Source organism: Panthera uncia (assembly GCF_023721935.1).
Source record: "Panthera uncia isolate 11264 chromosome B2 unlocalized genomic scaffold, Puncia_PCG_1.0 HiC_scaffold_24, whole genome shotgun sequence".
NCBI classification, from domain to species: domain Eukaryota; kingdom Metazoa; phylum Chordata; class Mammalia; order Carnivora; family Felidae; genus Panthera; species Panthera uncia.
Window position 1 is genome coordinate 67707136 of NW_026057580.1, and position 18982 is coordinate 67726117.

Here is an 18982-nt window from a genome sequence, read left to right on the forward strand (position 1 = left end):
CAGAAGTCCATGGCTTCAAAAAAGGCTTATGGAGAAATGCTCTAGGCATGTAGAGGGATCCCGTACCCACCTATTGTTTGTTCCAGTTGAAGTGATACTATAAGTCAACCTTAACCACATTAACCACCGTTAATAACATTTAGTGTGTAATTCCCACAAGCCTTTATGAAGACTGCAGAGGTTGGGCCAGAGGGAGGCATTCTTTTTTTAATAAACCACCATCATCAGAGCTCGAGTAGGGATGTTTCTGAAGGTGAACTGGGCTGAACATAGTCAATGGAGGTTCTGATTTCTGTTTTCTCTACTATTTACTAAATGGTAATTAAATCATAAATGACAACAGTCTAGTCAGCCTGTTTCCTCAAATTGCAAAAGCATACATTATCACAAAGTTGGCATGACTTCTTGAAGAAAGAGGGACAAAGTTTCATACACTGGATAAAGGTTACCAAGGGAGTCAGTCAGCCACAGAAACTTTGTACTCTTGTTTTTCAGGATATGGTAAAACAGTAAATGCAAATCATGGGTGAAATGTATAAGATCGCTTCCACAGAAAGGATCCAGCAGTTAGAAAAAGAACTGGCTTTGCAACTGACTGAACTAAAGTCTGAGATAGAAGAACAGGAGACTCATCAAGCTTACAGGTAAATAGTAGTAGTGAGAAGGCATGGTCTTCAGGGGCTTCAGCTCCCACTTTCACCCCATAATCTCTATCATCTCCCTCTTATTGTTTATATAGACAATTGGCATTATCTCAAGCTCAGATTTTACGGCTGGCCATGAGTTTTTCCTGTATTCTAGTATTGCTAAGACATTTAGAGGCAATATCCTACCAAGGAAAATAGAAAAGTGCTCACAAATACCATTGTTTTAAAGTTCCAGATCCTATGGGGTGCCTGGGTGGCTCAGTTGGTTGAGCGTCCGACTTCAGCTCAGGTCATGATCTCATGCTCCGTGAGTTCAAGCCCCGTGTCAGGCTCTGTGCTGACAGCTCAGAGCCTGGAGCCCGCTTCAGATTCTGTATCTCCCCCTCTCTCTGCCCCTCCCCTGCTCATGCTCTGTCTCTCTCTATCTCAAAAATTAAAAAAAATAAACAAAAATTTAAAGTTCCAGATGCTATTATACAAATCATGCTAAGTGCAAAGAGGTCTCATTTTTCCAAAAATATTTTAATTGAATTTGACCTTGATTTTGATAAGGCATATAAAAACTGAAATAATGCTAGATATTTGGTAATGAATTCTGCAAATGGTGTTTTATTAGGAGCTTTTCTATAGGTAAATGCATCCAATGATAGCAATCTCTTTTGAAGAAACAAGGTAAAAAGATCAGCCCCTAAGTGGCAAGTCTCATGGGCTCAGGATCTTCAAATCCCTCTCTTTCTATTATTGCTACAATTGGTCAAGAGGAACAATATGAGGTCCCTGTTAGGTTGAATAGCCAAGTAAACACAATGTGGATGGTGAGGGTTGGGGAAAGAAGATCAGGGGAAGAAGCAGTAAATACATGCATTACTACCTCATTCCAAAGATGATTCTGAAGAACTAGTATTTAGTGTGTTTTATAATTTGTATTTGAAGCCACTGGTTGTAGGAAGCAGATCAAAGATTGTATGATGAAGCGAAAAGGTAATGGAACCACGCAGGTCATTATTTCTCTCAACGTTGGTTTCTTTCTGTGAAGAATGAGGTTACAAATATGTACCTTGCCTATATTATAAGGATCACGTGAGGTAATGCATGTTAAAGCACTTTGAAAACTAGAAGACACTGTACAAAGATCAAGTGTCAATATTGTTACAGCTTCAGTGTCTCAGGGTCAAACAAGTGTCTGATCTTTGTACATTGTGTTAGAAAGTCTTCCTGAAGTCTCTTTTATTTTTTAGAATAGAGTGATGGGAAATCTCTGGACACTTGTATTTCTCTACTCCCCCCAAAGCACTTATCACTGCACCTGGAAGAATCTACTTATTAATTCGATCAATACTGAGCACCTTCTATTTGCCAGGTGTTGTGCTAGGTTCTGGAGTCCAAGGAAAATGGAAAATGTACACTTCAAATAATCACTTTAGTATTCTCATTACCCACTAGATTCAAAAATGTATTAAGAACTGTAGTATAGTGGTGCCTTGGTAATTTTTCTTTTTTTTTTTTTTCTGGTTATCTATTATCAGTTTACCCCCAAACCCAGGTCTTTGTAGTGGTTAAATATCTCATAAGTGCTTGGCTGAGTGAATAGGTGAATGACTGTATGCTGAATAAACAATATTAGATTGAACACATGGGTGGATTTTTATGGGTTCAGGTACACACCACTCTTTTAAGTCATTCATAGACACTTGGAGATGAACTGAGATGAAAAACATGATTTGAATAAGAGAAGGTTTAGGCAGCTAAGCCCAGGACACTGCTCAATCTTCCAGCATGCCAAAAAAATCAGAAGACAAGAGGGAAGGAAAGGGATGGGTTTCTTCTGTTTCCCTGACTGCCTGTTCCCTTTCTAGTTGGTTACTGGTTCTCCACCTCCATGAGGTTGCAGCCAGGATTCAGGCACCCAGTAATCACAGAAACTACAGCTTTGATTTATTAGTGCTTTTACTCTTAAGGCTTTTTCAGAGCTTGCCTCATTTTTTTCATCAAAGCCAAGATATGAGGAGATAGGGAGGCAGTATCTCCAACTTCAGTTGGGAATTCAACACAAATGGCTCAGTGAGTTGCTTAGACTTATGTAGCTGAGGGACCTCCTGTCTGGTCTTTTCACAGGACCACTGCCTAAAGTGGGGGTAGAGGGACTGCTGACAAGTATACAAACTAACAGTCTATTTTCATCTTTCCTTAAAACCTACCCATGGGGACTAATAGGGTCATATGAACAACATTAACCTGAATTTCATTGCCTACAATCCCTCTCAAATCTCTAGGTGGTTTCTCACATGTGTTTCACAGCTACCTGCTGTGGCTTCCTTGCCAATGTCTGCAAAGTTTTATCTTGAGAAAGTGATGTCTATACCAGGGTTGCTGTACTCTGATGTTCCCAAAGCTGCCAAGCCTTGGAGTGTATCTTACCCCCAATGGGGAGAGCTCCCTTCTTCCTTTCACAGGGTCCCCCTTCATTACTGGGCCCCACGGCTGTGCTACTTGTGCCTTCTCATATCAGAGCCCATGGTGCAAACAACTCCTTCGTGACTAGGTTCATACAGTACAACTCAGTTAAAATAATTTTCAAAGTATTTCATGTTTAATAAATTAGCAAGAACACGACAATAAAAACATCTTGTTTAAACTGATACTAGTTTTGTGTAAGGTGAAAGAGATGTCTGATAAGCATAGTACTCGTTAGAGATGAGGTTACTGGAGGAAATATGTGTGTGGGGGGGAATCTTAATCATTGTGCTTCTTCCGGTACTCTGGAATTGAAAATAGAGAGGTAAATCAAGGAGAGTAGGAAAAACCATGTTAGAGTGAAGGAAAGGAAAATTGGCCCATGGAAAGGCTTAGCAAACATGAGTTAGACACAAGAGAGATTCAGACTAAGACAGAAGCACATGGTCTTTACATGCTCTCAATAATCCAGTATAATATGACATAGTTATTTAGAAATGAGCAGTTCTGAAGAGTAATCAGGGCCTATCTATAATTTGGTTTATTACAGTTTCTATAATTACAGCTTCTATTGCATAAATCTTTCTGCAGCTCTATTCGAATGCCCAAGGACATTTCTTACTTTCGAAGAGAAAGGGAATTGGCTCTAAAGAAAACTTTACAGGTGAGTAGGAGAGTGTAATTGTAATACACAATTGTATTGTAATACAACAATACACTGGATTTTGCTAACTTTTTGAAACATTTAGCAAGAAAACTTTATTTTCAGCAAACACCAGCTGATGTTATTGACAGTGTTATGAGAGCAAAACAGCCCAATGCTCACTGCTAGATCAGAGTAGGCCACTACTTCTTTGGAGATACCTATTTTTTGTGATGTTTTGAAATTTTACAGTTTCTTGATTTGTGCTATTACAATTCATTATTTGGAAACAGAGGTATAACAGTATAACATGTTGTGTAAAAACTATCAGAAATTGAATATCATTTGCTGTCGTAAACAATGGTAATTTTTCTTCCTTATTTCTTTGTTTGCCTGTTCTGCTGCCTGGGGTTCAGGTGGCTGAGTCAAAGCCCCTTGTTGTTCAAGCAGATGTCATGCAGAGGGAGCTAGAGAGCTGCCTAAGAAGAGAGTACACTCCTGAAAATTTACCTTTGCTTCTGTTGCAGGTAAGTAAGAGTCATGCTGCAATTTGAAAAACAGATCTGGAAATTAATAGAAATTTAGTTATACTCACTAAACTATTGACTAAGTTTCTATCAATTACTCCCTGTGCTGGTATTATGAAGCAATACAATACTAAGAAAGTCTCAGCCCTCAAAAAGCTGTTGACTTAGCCAGGGAATATATTTCTGAAAATGTATTTTAAGAAAATAACTCAAAATATGGTAGAAAACATTTTCCATAAATATTATTATTGCAACATTACAATAAAAGTGAAAAAATCAGAATTGCCTAAATATCAAACAATAGGAGAGTTAAGAAAAATAGCATAATACTGGATAGAATATTGTTCTACCATTAAACATTTTTTAGCATAAGAAACTATTCTGTTATTATGTAATATTTGTTGACAAAAACTAAAGTGTGTGTGTGTCATAATAATGGTCATATAATATATAGAAAAAACACTTAAAGGACATAGACCAAAATGTTAGCAATCACTATCTTTGGAAGGCAGAACAATGAATCTCTTCTTTTTACTTTTATATATTTTCTAAATTTCTTATAATAAGCATGTATTGCTTTGGTTTTTAAAACTCTTTGTTCTTTACTCTTATGTTATGAGTTATATTCTCACTCTGCATGCAAATTAGTTCATTAGCAACTAGCAATTAATGAATAAATTAATCACAAAGAAATAAAAGATGTTGAGATTCTATTTGCCACCTAAACTTTTGTCATTACCGTCATCTAAGATTCACTTTCCTATCATTCTGGCACTCTTCATTCTTTTGTGTATATCTGTGGTTGTCAGCGGAGAGAAGGGGAGACTGGAGATGGTGGACATATGGCAGCGTCTAGAGACATTTTGTCATAATTTGGGAGAGGAATGGATTCCTACTGGCATCTAGTGGGTAGAGGCCAGGGATGCTGCTACATATTTTACTATGCACAGAATAGCCACACCACAAAGAATTATCCAGTCCCAAATGTCAATAGTGCTGGGTTTAAGAAACCTTGGTGTAGCCTAAGCTTCCATATGATATAATTTATCTTCTGCCTAGAGAACAGACTTTAGGGGCGCCTGGGTGGCTCAGTCAGTTAAGCTTCTGACTTCAGCTCAGGTCATGATCTCACAGTTTGTGGGTTCAAGCCCCATGTTGGGTTCTGTACTGACAGCTCAGAGTCTGGAGCCTGCTTTGGATTCTGTGTCTTTCTCTGTCCCTCCCCTGCTTGTGTTTGCTTTCTCTCAAAAATAAATAAATAAACTTAAAAAAAAAAAAAAGAAGAACAGACTTTAACATGTCTTGTACTGCCGATCGGCCATGAATAATGTCTTTGCTTTTTTTTTGCAAAAAGTCTTCATTTTGCCTTCATTTTAGAAAGGTATTTTTGTTGAATGTAAAATTCTAGGTTGATAGTTTTTCTCCTTTGTCACTTTAAAGATGTTGCTCCACTGTCTTCTGGCATAGATAGTTTTCATTTCCTAACACAATGTGTCCTTTTGTTCTATGGGTGCTTTTAAGATTTTCTCTTAGGGGTGTTTAGGTGGCACAGTACATTGGGCATCCAACTTCGGCTCAGGTCATGATCTTGCTGTTCTCAAGTTCAAACGCTTCATCGGGCTCTGTGCTGACAGCTCAGAGCCTGGAGCCTGTTTCAGATTCTGTGTCTCCCTCTCTCTCTCTGCCCCTTCCCTGCTTGTGCTTGCTTTCTCTCTCAAAAATAAACATTAAAAAAATTTTTAATTAAAAAAAAAAGATTTTCTCTAATGGTTTTAAGCTATTTGACTATGGTATTCCTTGATGAGTTTTTCCTTATGTTTCTCTTGCTAGGAGTCGGTTGACCTACTTGGATTGTGATTTTTATCATTTTCATCAGTTTTTGAAAGTTTTCAAATATTATTTCTTTAAATATATTTTCCATCTCCTTCCTTCCTTCTGGGACTCTGATTAGACATTTGTTCAATCACTTTGTATCATTCTGTAAGTCAGCGAAGCTCTGTTAATTTATCCTGTCTTTTCTTTTCCCTCAGTGCTTCATTTTGTATAGTTTCTATTGCTATATCTTCAAGTTCACTAATCTTTTCTTCTGCACTAAGCTGCTGTTAATCATATCCAATGAATTTTTCATTTCATATATTGTAGTTTTCTTTTGTACTTCTATTTGATTTTTTTGGTATTTTTCATTTCTCTCCTTATTATGTTCACATTTTCCTTTTAATCATTTTTATAAAAAAATGATTATTTATATTTGAAAGAAAGAGATAGAATGTGAGCAGGGGAGGGGCAGAGAGAGAGGGAGACACAGAATCCAAAGCAGGCTCCAGGCTCTGAGCTGTCAGCCCAGAGCCCGACGTGGGGCTCGAACTCACGGACCACAAGATCGTGACCTGAGCCACAGTTGGATGCTTAACTGACTGAGCCACCCAGGTGCCCCTTCCTTTCAGTCCTTGAACATGCTCTGCATATTAGTATATTAGCTCTTTTAAAGTTCTTATTCGCTAATTTCATCACTGGTGCCATTTCTGGGTCTGATTCTCTTCATTAATTTTTCTCCTGCTTTTGGGTCACATTTTCCTGCTTCTTTGCATGTCTAGTAATTTTTTTTTGACACTGGACATTTCAATCTTATATTTTTGTATGCTGATTTTTTTAAATTTACATCCAAGTTAGTTAGCATATAGTGCAATAATGATTTCAGTAGATTCCAGAAATCCATTCCCTATGTATAACACCTAGTGCTCATCCCAACAAGTGTCTTTCTTAATGCCCCTTATGCTTTCAGCCCACCCCTCTCACCCACAACCCCTCCAGCAATGAATGCTGGTTTTTAAAATTCCTTTTAAAGAGTATTGGAGTTTATTCTGACAGGCATTTAAGTTGTAGATCAGCTTCATACTTTCAAGGCTTGGTATCAAGCTAGATCAAGTTTAGACTAACTTTCACTCAGGATCATTTATCCTTATTACTAAAGTGTGACTCCTCTGGTGTCTCCACTGAACGTGTCAGGTGGCAATGAGGACTCTTCCCTTTAACTGGAACTTGAACATTTCTTGTCCCCGTATGAACTGTGAGAACTATTCAGTTTATACTTCCCTAGTCAGTTATTCTTTGCATGGCCTCATGGAGTTTCACCCTCTGTAAAGCATAGTTTAATAGTCAGCAAAAAGCTCAAAGAGATCTCCATGCAGATTTCTGGAGCCCTTTCTCTGCACAACATCCCTCTCTCCAGTACTCTGCCCTGTAAATTCCAGCTGACTCAGCCTCTGAAGCTTCAATTTCTCTCTCCTTAACTCAGAGAGACTGCCGTGCTCTGTTTGGGATTTCCTCTCTTATTCTGTGGTTCAGAAACTGCCTTCTTCAGGCAGAAAACCAAGGTGATTGTAGGGCTCATAGCATTTGTGTCCTTCAAGGACCACAGTCCTGCATTGTGTGTTGTTTTATGTCAGAAAATAGTTGTCCTGTTTGTTTTGTCCTATTTTCTAGTTATTTATGATGGAAGGATGAGTCTGTTCCTACCTGTTCCATCATGGCCAGTATTATATTTATTATCATAAATAAAACATTAAAAATGGTTGGTTTATTTGACTATTTTTAAGTATAAATAAAATTTCTGGTCTAAGATTAAAGGCTATAATCTTACCTATAATGTGCTTCGTATTTTTAGACTTATAACTTCAGTTTTTAAGAAATTTTCAGTGTAGCCTTAGACAATTGTACAGGCTTTTATGTCACTGCTAAAATTGTTGACTAAATGATAAAGTACCATCTATTAGATTGGCAACATATCATATAGATTTAGAAATAACTACTTGCCTCATTTAAAGTTTAATGGTGTCTTGAGCCAGGTTTCTTAATTTTATGATCTTCGTGTAGGAAAAATCCATCATTCTGAAGCAACCAGAGAGTGATTTTCCTATTGTTAGTGTTCTTAAGACTTCAGTCTTTCTACTATAATTGTATTCTAAGTGTTAATTTTTATCATTGTTTTTGTTAAAGTATTATACAGAGAGAATTACCCAGCTGGCCCAGAGTAAATATTTACACATGCTTAGATGGAAGAGGTTTTGCCAGCACAGTAAGATTATGGAGCAACTTTATCCTCTTTACAAGGTAGGAATCTCAAGAACAGAACCTATGGGCTCTTTTTTTTTTTTTTTTTTTTTCAGAGAAAGAGTGGTGTGGGGGACACAGAGAGAGAGAGAGAGAGAGAGAGAGAGAGAGAGAGAGAGAGAGAATTTTTTAAGCAGGCTCCACACTCAGCACAGAGCTTGACACAGGGCTTTATCTCACAACTGTAAGATCATGACTCGAGCCACAATCAAGGGTCAGATGCTTAACCATCTGAGCCACCCACGTACCCCTCTTTTTTATAATGAAACAAAATGATCAATAAGCTTGTCAATACACATTATTAAGTATGGTCATCATACCTGTACATTAGATCTCTAGACTCATTCATCTTGCACAACTACAAATCTGTACCCTTTAACCAATATTTCTCCACTCTGTAGTCCCTGTTAACCACTGTTCTACTCTCTGCTTCTATGAGTTCAACTTTTTAAAAAAAAATCATCATGTAATCATACAGTATTTGTCTTTCTCTGTCTCAGTTATTTCACTTAGCATAACATCCTCCAAGTCCATTACTAATGTCAGTCACAGGTGTTAGGATTTCCTTCTTTCTCATTACTGAATAATATTCCATTGTGTGTAATATACCACATCTTCTTTATTCATTCATCCATAAGCAGACTCTTAGACTGTTTCCGTATCTTGGCTATTGAGAATAATGTTTCAGTGGCCATGGGAATACAGATATCTCTTTGAGATACTGATTTTGTTTTATTTAGATATGTCCCCAGAAGTGGGATTGTTAGATTATATGGTATTTCTATTTTTAATTTTTTGAGGAATCTCCATACTGTTTTTCAACAGTGTAGCTTTTCAGTTTTTTTAAGTCATGGCTAAAGATGGTAAAGGAACTAATGGATGTACCTATTTACCTGTTCTGCCTGTGGCAGAAGATAATGGCACCTATTTTTAAGGATGAGATTTAAAGGAACTTTTGTATGATAGAAAATGCATTTTTCTTCATGGATTTGGCCTCCTGTGCTATAGATAAAAAGCTAAGAAGCCCCCTATAGTTACCAAACATCCATATGCACTGACTCTTTGCTTCTCTCTCCTAAGAATATGACTGCTGCCCTTGTCAGTCAAATTCAGAATGTGAAAGAATTTTGATATTCTAGGAGCCTCTTATTTGGCCCCCAAACAGCATTAGCCTATGCTTAGAAGCAAATGACACAAGAGAACAGCTTGCAAATAATCGTGTTCTGACTCTGCCTTCCTCTTAAAAAGAAACAAGTTGCCTACATTATGCAGGAATACAATGATGCCCTTCAGAGAGCTGAAAGATTGTCTGTTGCACGAGAAAACTTCCTTCTGGGAAAAAACAATCCTTCTAACTTAGTGACACAAGAAGACCTGACTGTTTACACAAAGTGGCTTGTGTGTCACCTACACTCGCTCAGGACTGTTCACCACTACCTACGGGTATGTGAAACATAGTTATATGATAATATAGTGCCCTCCCATGATGGTCAGCATTGTTTTTTCACACCTGTCACCTACTTTTGGATTGTCACTGCTTCTGTGTTCTACTTGCCCTACGAATGACAGGAAAATAATTAGTCATTAGCTTTTTTTCTTTGAAACCTTTGAAAATGTTTTTTTTGAAAACTTGCTCTAATGAAACCACTCCATTAATTTAGTTTTTTCAAACATGTGTCTGCTGTATTATTTCATATTCACTCTGCAAGTTCTTGTTCTCATCATCTTGTTCAGAATTTATGATGTCCCCTTTAGATCTGCTTTTTTATTCAGCAGTATCTAATAAGGGTCTAATACATGCCAGGTACATGTCCAGGGCCATGAAACAACAATATGGGCTTTGCTGAAAAAAGTAACTGGGTCCCAGGCTGGAAGGGAAATGAGCAAGTAAATATTCAACTGAAATACCATGTGGTAAGAAAGAATAGGATGGAATAGAAAAGAACAGAATAAGTATAATCACAGAGTAAATAGAGTCACCAATGAGAGGCTGTAACCCAGGCTAGAGGCATCAGAAAGGAGTGATGTGATCATATGTCTATTTTAGGAAGATTATTATTTTGCTACCTAAATCTTTTCCTACTCGTCTATGGCTCATCTCAGTGATACTACCATCCACTGAATTACCCAAACCAGAAAACTGGCCATCATCCTAACTTCAGTCCTTCCCTAGTTGGTCACTATGGTGTCTACCTGTGAGTCCTCTCTCCCCAGTCACATGACATAATAACACTGTGCTCATAAGTCTATGTCCCCCCATTAAACTGTGAACTCTTTGAGGTTGGTCTATGTCTTATTCTTTTTTTTTTAATAATTTTTTAACGTTTATTTATTTTTGAGACAGAGAGAGACAGAGCATGAATGGGGGAGGGTCAGAGAGAGAGGGAGACACAGAATCTGAAACAGGCTCCAGGCTCTGAGCTGTCAGCACAGAGCCCGATGCGGGGCTCAAACTCATTGACCACGAGATCATGACCTGAGCCGAAGTCAAGATGCTTAACCAACTGAGCCACCCAGGTGCCCCAAGTCCATGTCTTATTCTTGTTGGTATCCCTAATACCTCACACAGTGTCTTGTCCATAATGGATGCTTGATCAGTGTAGACCCACTTAGAGGTTCAGGTTGCTTAGTGTTGGTGACCACAACAAGTCTCCCAGATCCAGATTTAGCACCCCATGTTTGAGCAGGTTACTAAGACCCGCCTCTATCTCCTCCTCCTCTATCAAAGCAAAGGGCTGCTTCTGAACCTAAGTCTGGAAGCTTCTGTGAGAATTGAGTTGACATGTGGCCTCTTGGTTGTGCTCTTCTGTAGTCCCTCCAGTATTTGCCCATCTCCAAAGTGCTGAGTGTAGCTATTGATGAATTTCCTGAGGCTTGTCAGGAGAATGAAAATGTATGTGTTGATGACATCGACCCTAATATCCAGAGTTCTGGATCTCTAGACCCTGTGGATACCAGCATTTCAGGTAAGATATCAGTCTTCTGTCTCCTTGGGTAATGTGGAGAAAGAAGATTGTGGTTTTGCACATGTGTTGTTTTATGGCATTGATCTTGCTTGACATTTTTCTATATGCCAAGAAGTTATATCTTCTTAATAAACAAGTATTAATTTAATATTTTATGATGAAAAAAAAAACACTTTTCTTAGACATTATTATCTCCCTCTTTATAACTGACAAATAGAGAGGGAGAAAAGCAATGAACTTGAAGTTGAGAGTACTAGGTTCCAGATATATTTCTGTAGTGGCCTCACTGTGGGCCTGTTCAGGTCATTTCATCTCTTTGGGCTTCAATTTATTCATCTCCAAAATACACCTTTCAGATTAAGTGATACCTAAGGTCTCTTTCAGTTTTAATATTACATGCTTAAAAAATAATTTCCTTATCTGAATCAATTTAATGGTCCTCCTGCCCTTACCTTGTGTTATAGATAACTAAGAAACCTAATCAGGTTTCTACTCTGAGTGGCATATTTGCTTGGGATATGTACAGGGTGACACAGGAGCACCTGAAGTGGCAGCCATCTTAGTTGTAGGGAATCAGAGAAGGCGTCTCAGAGGAAGGCCGTCTGAACTGGGTCCTTAAAAATGAGCAGGAGTGAGCCAGGCAAAAGGAGATAAAAGCTCTCACTTTCTTCTAATTTGCTGGTTAATTTATAAATCATAATCTTTGTTTACCACAAAGGACTATAGGTAGTTCTCCCACTAAGTCATTCTTCAAAGGGTCTGTTGGGTTTCTCCTACAGGCTGTGTGAAGGTGAGTGGTCCTTGCTACCTCCCCCAGAAAGCCAGCATCAAGGGTTTGTCAGATAGGCATGGCCCAGGATGGCCTGGCCTGTAAATTGTGCCAGAGAAGCTTGGGCAAAGAGCAGAATGGGCCTCCCTGTGAACAAAGAAGCTCCTGCCTTCAGTTATCTCACAGAACACTCCATTTTCCCTCCCTGATTAGTGTTTATTGGTCTTAGTGTTCTTGGTTTTGTGTTTTTTTGTGGTTTTTTGTTTTTTTGGTTTTTTTTAGGGCTGACAAGAACAGAAGCTGCTTTCTCCCTGCCCCAACACATGACTGAAAGAGAAGGACTGAAACCCCAGCTGAGGCTCCTGCTCTCCCATTTTAATATCCCATATGACGTGGAAGAGCTAAGGGATGCTACTAAGGAAATGGAACTCTTTAACCTGGTACTTGATGGACTCTTTCTTAATACAAAGATAGGTGTTCGTGAAAGAAAACACTACTGTTTGCCACAAAGTTGGATATCTATGCTGCCTCAATTGTTTCTAGAGTGATAAAATTTAATTGTAATAGGTGAGATTTAGATTAGCACTTGAACTTCCCCTCTGTAAGAGTACTGGGTCTCTTGAATATACAACACAGAGGGATCACAGGATTTATTTTTCTGTAGAATTTAAAGAAAGAGTAGTTTATAGTCCATAGTAGATGGTATAAAAGTAGCCAAGACTTGGAAGATAATGGAGAAGACAACTAGATAATGGAGTTGTCTAGTGTCTTGAGCCCTTCGATTCTCGGAATGTGTTGTAGTAGCTCTCCTATTGGCAAAAATTCTTTAAATTCAATAGAGTTTTATATTATGTAGTGATTTTTTAAAGTCATGCAGTCTGCTGAACTATAACACAGTGTTGCACTTCCTTTAAAAAAAAACTCGTATTAATAGAAACCATGTTAAAACTCATTTCAAAGGGAAAAATAAAATTATGTATGGATGGCTTTAAATTTAGAATATAAAGTTTTCAGCCAAAGCATCAACAATAAAGATATTACTTTAGGTCTGGGTGTGGGATTTTGCAAGCATATGTATTCGCTAGGGAAAAATAGTAAATTGATTGATCCAAACAGGCAAAACTAAAATCTGAATGTGTTTGAATGCTCTTTGTGTAAGAAGGAGCCACTGTCCTCCCTGTCACCATTTGCCATGACATTCAACTTTCACTTCCATGTGTGCTTGTTCCAGCATGATTTTACTAGGATTATTTCTACTAATATGTAACATGGTCTCTTTATGCTCCCTGAAACCGGTGTTATCACATGTGCTCTGGTTTCTTTGAAGGTGATGTTTCAGTTCTTGCCTTTCTTTGCAGCAGAGCGCTTCTAGGGAGTACCTTACCCTCATTGTCAGCAAGCATTGTGATAAACAAAAACTGGAATTGGAATAAGACGGTGTTTTTAAAAGAGTCAAAATAAACAAAAATAAATGATAACACAGTAGCTATCATCAATGATAACAAACAAACAAACAAACCAACCCATGAAGCTGCTGAGCAAACTTGTTCCAAAAGAACAGCTTGTTTCCTTTACATAGCAATAGTTTCCACTTCTGATTATTTTGAACGTTTTTTTAAATTTATTTTTGAGAGAGACCAAGTGTGAGCAGGGGAGGGGCAGAGAAAGAGAGAGACAGAATCTGAAGTAGGTTCCAGGCTCTGAGCTGTCAGCACAGAGCCAGATGCGGGGCCTTAAACTCGTGAACCACAAGATGATGACCTGAGCTGAAGTCAGATGTTTAACCGACTGAGCCACCCAGGCTCCCCCTCCACTTCTGATTTTCTTGTAACAGTGTTATGTGCAGTGCTTGTGCTCACAAGATAATCAATCACATTACAACAATTTTGTGTGTGTGTAGGAAGAGTTCTTATATTTGGGTACTGTTTATTCTGGTTCTCTAATTCCTTAGAGCAGAGTCAGCAAATGACAGCTGCAGGCCACCACCTGTTTTGTTTTCTTTTTTAATAAAGTTTTATTGGAATTCATCCATGCCCATTAGTTTACATATTACTATGACTGCTTTTATACCACAAATGCAGACTTGAGTATTTGCAACAGAGACCATATATATGGTCTGCAAAGACTAAAATATTTACTATCTGACCCTTTAAGAGAAACTTTGCCTTAATCCTGTTTAGGTTTCCCAAAAATTTCAAAGCATCTTTATGGAGCAACAGAGAATGCAAACATTTCCAGACTATGATGCGAAGATAGCTACTATGGAGAATTTGGGTTTGGCAGGACCTGGTATGGCCTTGAAAAAGAAAGCTAACTGGATTTCCTTTATAAAGGTAAGGAGACCTGTAGTGATAGTCACCTATCAGTGATGTCAGCATGGTCATAAAGTATCCTACAAGCAGGCCAAGCAACCTGGTAGCACCAGGTCTGTCGGGTCCCTATTTTCCCCTCGCCTCAGTGCCCTAAGCAAACTGTCCCGTAGGACCAACGGTAGGTACACCAATCTCCCCCAGCTCCTTCCTGCCTTGGGTCCATGTTGAAGTTAGCCATGTTGACCTGCCTTCTCTGAAAAGCCCCCATGATCCTGTACTCTGTATTGAGTCAGAACTCTCTTGTTGTTAGTGGTCTTGGCTACTTGGCTAGAACAAAGAATAACATTCAAAGGTATAAGTGAGCTGTGTAAATCCAGCTTTTTAGTCAAAAATTATTCATTGAGTATATACTATGTTTGAGGCATGACCCTTGGTGCTGGAGATACACAATTTACAAACAATACAGAAGCAGATTAAACAAGATGATTTTGGGTAGTGGTAAGTATAGTGGATTCTCATTGTTTGGGGTTACTATGTTCTATAAAGTTGCCACAAACACTGAATTAACAAATACAGAACCATTGTTCATAGGGAAAATACAAAGTTTATTCATCAACTGATCAATACATAACCTTGATTTATGTGTGTTTCTGTTTAAAGACTAATATATGTTTTTGATTCATTAACATTGAATTCGTGGCCAATAGCACTATAACTCATGCCTGAAAAAAACTTATCAAACATATGTATATCTTCTATAACATATATCACAGCCTTCCTGTACTTAGGAACACTAGGAATACTTCAGCACTATACCTAGGGGCCATTTTAAGCAGTGACATCATCAGTAAAAAACATGAAAATGTAGAAACAAAAAGAACTTGTTTACAGTATGAGAACTGAAACAAGAAGGCAGAATGTCACCTTGTTTGACCTCATCTGGGAATGTGGGGTTGGATGACTCAAATTTTTCACCATCCTTTGCATGTCCATGAATAACCTGGATAGATCTACTACTATTTGTTTGGGTTTTAAAAATAAATTTTAGTGAGTAGAAAATTTTCAAAAAAAAAAATTTAAAAAAAAAATCCTTGAATAATGAGGATCAACTAATTGTGAAAGAAAGAAAAGTCTTGTATCGTAAGATGGAAGGTGGGAAAGGAGAGAAATCTCCTGGGGCTTGAGCAAATAGGTGGTTAGTGTGGGAAAAGCCAGACTTTCTGTTTTAGATTGTTACATTTGCCTTCCAACTATAGATATCAAGGAGATAGTTGGATATAATAGACTGGAGCTTAGAGCTAGATATAAATTTGAGAGTTATGAGTATGTTGATGTATTTACAGCTATGGGTCTAGTTTTTGAAATATACCCTATTAATGCAGAAGGTAAATTTTTACTTGTGGAGTATTTGTGGGCACACTTTTCTTGCCCCATAAATCAAGTGTGGTGCCCAACACTGATGGATTTAGGGTCCCTCCTGCTCATGGATGGTCCTGTGTCGTCCCGGTTGAAGCTAGTAATGTATCTCATAGGCCAGGCACCAACAGGAATTGCTGCTGCCATCTCCCTCCATGGATCTGTGAACCCATGCAGACCCTTTCCAAGATGTCCCATGATCTTGGCAAACTTTCTAGCACCAAGATTAGATCCCATTTCAGAAGGCCCTTGAATCTCTTTGCTTGCAACTTTTTTTTAGAACCATTCTGTTATGTTGTAACTTTGTATGAACATGTTTGTCCCTTAGATTAAGCCAAAATGTGATCCTTGGCAAAAGAAGATGTTGACCAAACTAAAAGAACGGAAAAGAATTGATGCATTAATGCAACTCCAAGCAAAGTTTTTGAAGGTAAGAAAATAACCATGTTCCCTTGTAGATAAAATTCTTGCTAAAATCATTCTCATAAAATTAAATTTTCTTTCCCTTTTAAAGAAATATTAGCCATGGATTTTCTATGAAAGCTTTATTTGGAACGTTCTAATCTAATTGCAAAAGTTTTATAGCCCTGTTAGTTTTCAGTAGAAAGTAACAATTGTCAAAAGAGCTGCATTTCAGTCCAGCTTCAGCACTAATGCTCTGTGTGACATTGGTCTAATCACAAAACGTCCTTGAGTTTGTTTCCTCATCTGTGAAACAGAAATACTGGATGAAGTTATCTTATTTTTATTGTGGCAAAAATCACACAGCATAAAATTTGTCATAGTAATCATGTTACGTGCATGTAGTTGTGTTCAGTATATTCACATTATTGTGAAACAGATCTCCAGAACTTTTTCACCTGGCAAACAGAAACTCTGTACCTATTAAACAACAATTCCCTATTTCCTCCTCCCCACAACCCCTAGCAACCACCATTCTATTTTCTGTTTCTAAATTTGACTACCTTTAGATACCTCTTATAAGTGGGACTCATATAGTATTTGTCTTTTTTGTAACTGGCTTATTCCACTTAGGGTAATGTCCTCAAGATTCATCCATGTGGTAGCATGTGGCCAGATTTCCTCTCCCTTTTGTTTTTCACAAACATTTTATCAGCTTTATTCACAATAGCCAAAATCTAGAAACAACCCAGATGTCTTTCAGAGGGTAAATGAACTAGTTGTGGTACATCTGTACCATAGAATAGCAGTCAGCTGTAAAAAAGAACAAACTAATGATATACCCAAGAACCCGGATGAATCTCCAGAGAACTATGTGACTGAAAAAAAGTCAATCGCATAAAGATGGTATAAGTCCATTTCTACAATACTCTTGAAATGACAAAGTATAGAAATGGAGAATGGATTTGTGGATTGTAGGGGCTAAGGAGAGGCTGGTGAGGAAGGGAAAGAAGTGTGGTTATAAAAGAGCAACATAAGGGATCCTTGTGGTGATGCATTTGCTCTATAACTTGACTGTATCAAGGTCAATATCCAGGTTGTAATATACTGTACTATGGTTTTGCAAGATGTTAACATTGGCGGAAATGGAGTGAAGAGTACATGGGATCTCTTTATATTATTTCCCCCTCTTTTCTTTGATTGTAGTAAAATAGACATAAAATTTACTATTTTACCTAGTTTTGTTTGTCTCAAGTTTTTACTTAAATTCTAGTTAGTTAACATATAGTGTAATATTGGTTTCAGGAGTAGAATTTAGTGATTGATCATTTACATAGAATACCCAGTGCTCATCCCAACAAGCGCCCTCCTTAATGCCAAACACCCGTTTAGCCCATCCCCCCACCCAACACCCCTCCATCAACCCTAACCACCTCCCTTCCATCACCTTACATTTGTTCTCCACTGTTAAGAGTCTCTTATGGTTTGCCTCCCTCTCTTTCTTTTTCCCTTCCCCTATGTTCATCTGTTTTGTTTCTTAAATTTCACATAGGAGTGAAATCATATGGTATTTGTCTTTCTCTGACTGATTTATTTTCCTTAGCACAAGAAACTCTAGCTCCAGCCACATCATTGCAAATGGCAAGATTTCATTCTCTTTGATGGCTGGGTAATATTCCATTATACACACACACACACACACACACACACACACACACACATATATACATACTTTATTCATTTTGAGAGAGAGACTTCATGATGAGCAAGGAAGGGTCAGAGAGAGAGGGAGAGAGAGAATCCCAAGCAGGCCCTGCACTGTTAGCACAGGGCCTGATTTGGGGCTTGATCCCACGAACTGTGAGACCATGACCTGAACTGAAACCAAGAGTGGGATACTTAGCCAGCTGAGCTACCCAGGTGCCCTGTTTTAACTGTTTTTAAGTGTACAGTTTAGTGGTATTAAGTACATCCATAATGTTGGATAATCATCACCACCGTCCACCTCCAGGACTTTTCATCTAGCAAACTGAAACTGTAGACCCATTAAACAATAACTCCTCATTCTTCCCTCTCCCTATTCCCTGGAAACTACCATTCTAATTTCTGTCTCTATGCGTTTGACCACTCTAGGTACCATGTATTAGTGAAATAATACAGTATTTGTCTTTTTATGACTGACTTATTTTACCCATCCACATTCATCCGTGTTGTAGGATACATTAGAATTTCCTTCCTTTTTAAGGCTGAATAATATTCTCTTGTGTGTATCTACCATGTTTTAAAAAATCTATTTGTTGATGGACATCTGGGTTGCTTCCACCTCATGGCTATTATGAATAATGCTGCTATGAACATGGATGTGTAAATATCTTTCTGAGATCCTGCTTTCTATTCTTTTGGATATAAACCCAGTAGTGGAATCGATGGATCATAAGGTAATTCTGTTTTTAATTTTTATTTTCCATAGAAATAGCAGCATTTTACAATACTACCAACAGTGCACAAGAGTTCTGATTGCTCCACATCCACATCAGCACATGTTATTTTCCTCCTTCCTTCCTTCCTTCCTTCCTTCCTTCCTTGTTCTTTCTTCCTTCACCTCCTCCTCCCCTTCAATGCCCCATCTGTCTCCCCTCCCCCTCCTTCTCCTCCTCCTCCTCCCTCTTCTCCCCAACTACCTTCTCTCCCCCTTCTTCTTCTCCTTCTTCCTGTCTTTCTTGATATTAGCCATCC

The 18982-nt window shown here is 38.2% G+C and overlaps 1 protein-coding gene across 2 annotated transcripts in view; it reads left to right on the forward strand.

Moving 5' to 3' along the window:
* Window positions 1–500: 500 nt before the first annotated feature.
* LOC125938781 (putative uncharacterized protein C6orf183) overlaps window positions 501–18982 on the forward strand; it is a 46436-nt gene continuing 27954 nt past the window's right edge. The window contains exons 1-8 of one of the 2 annotated variants that reach the window (XM_049654124.1): window positions 501–644; window positions 3693–3765; window positions 4161–4271; window positions 8268–8381; window positions 11194–11347; window positions 12399–12556; window positions 14297–14449; window positions 16173–16274. In XM_049654124.1, coding sequence (XP_049510081.1) covers window positions 514–644; window positions 3693–3765; window positions 4161–4271; window positions 8268–8381; window positions 11194–11347; window positions 12399–12556; window positions 14297–14449; window positions 16173–16274 — 996 coding nt within the window. In that variant the 5' untranslated portion in view covers window positions 501–513. Of the gene's footprint in view, window positions 645–3692; window positions 3766–4160; window positions 4272–8267; window positions 8382–9361; window positions 9825–11193; window positions 11348–12398; window positions 12557–14296; window positions 14450–16172; window positions 16275–18982 lie in introns of those variants that run through there. The other variant, XM_049654125.1, reaches the window with a different exon arrangement.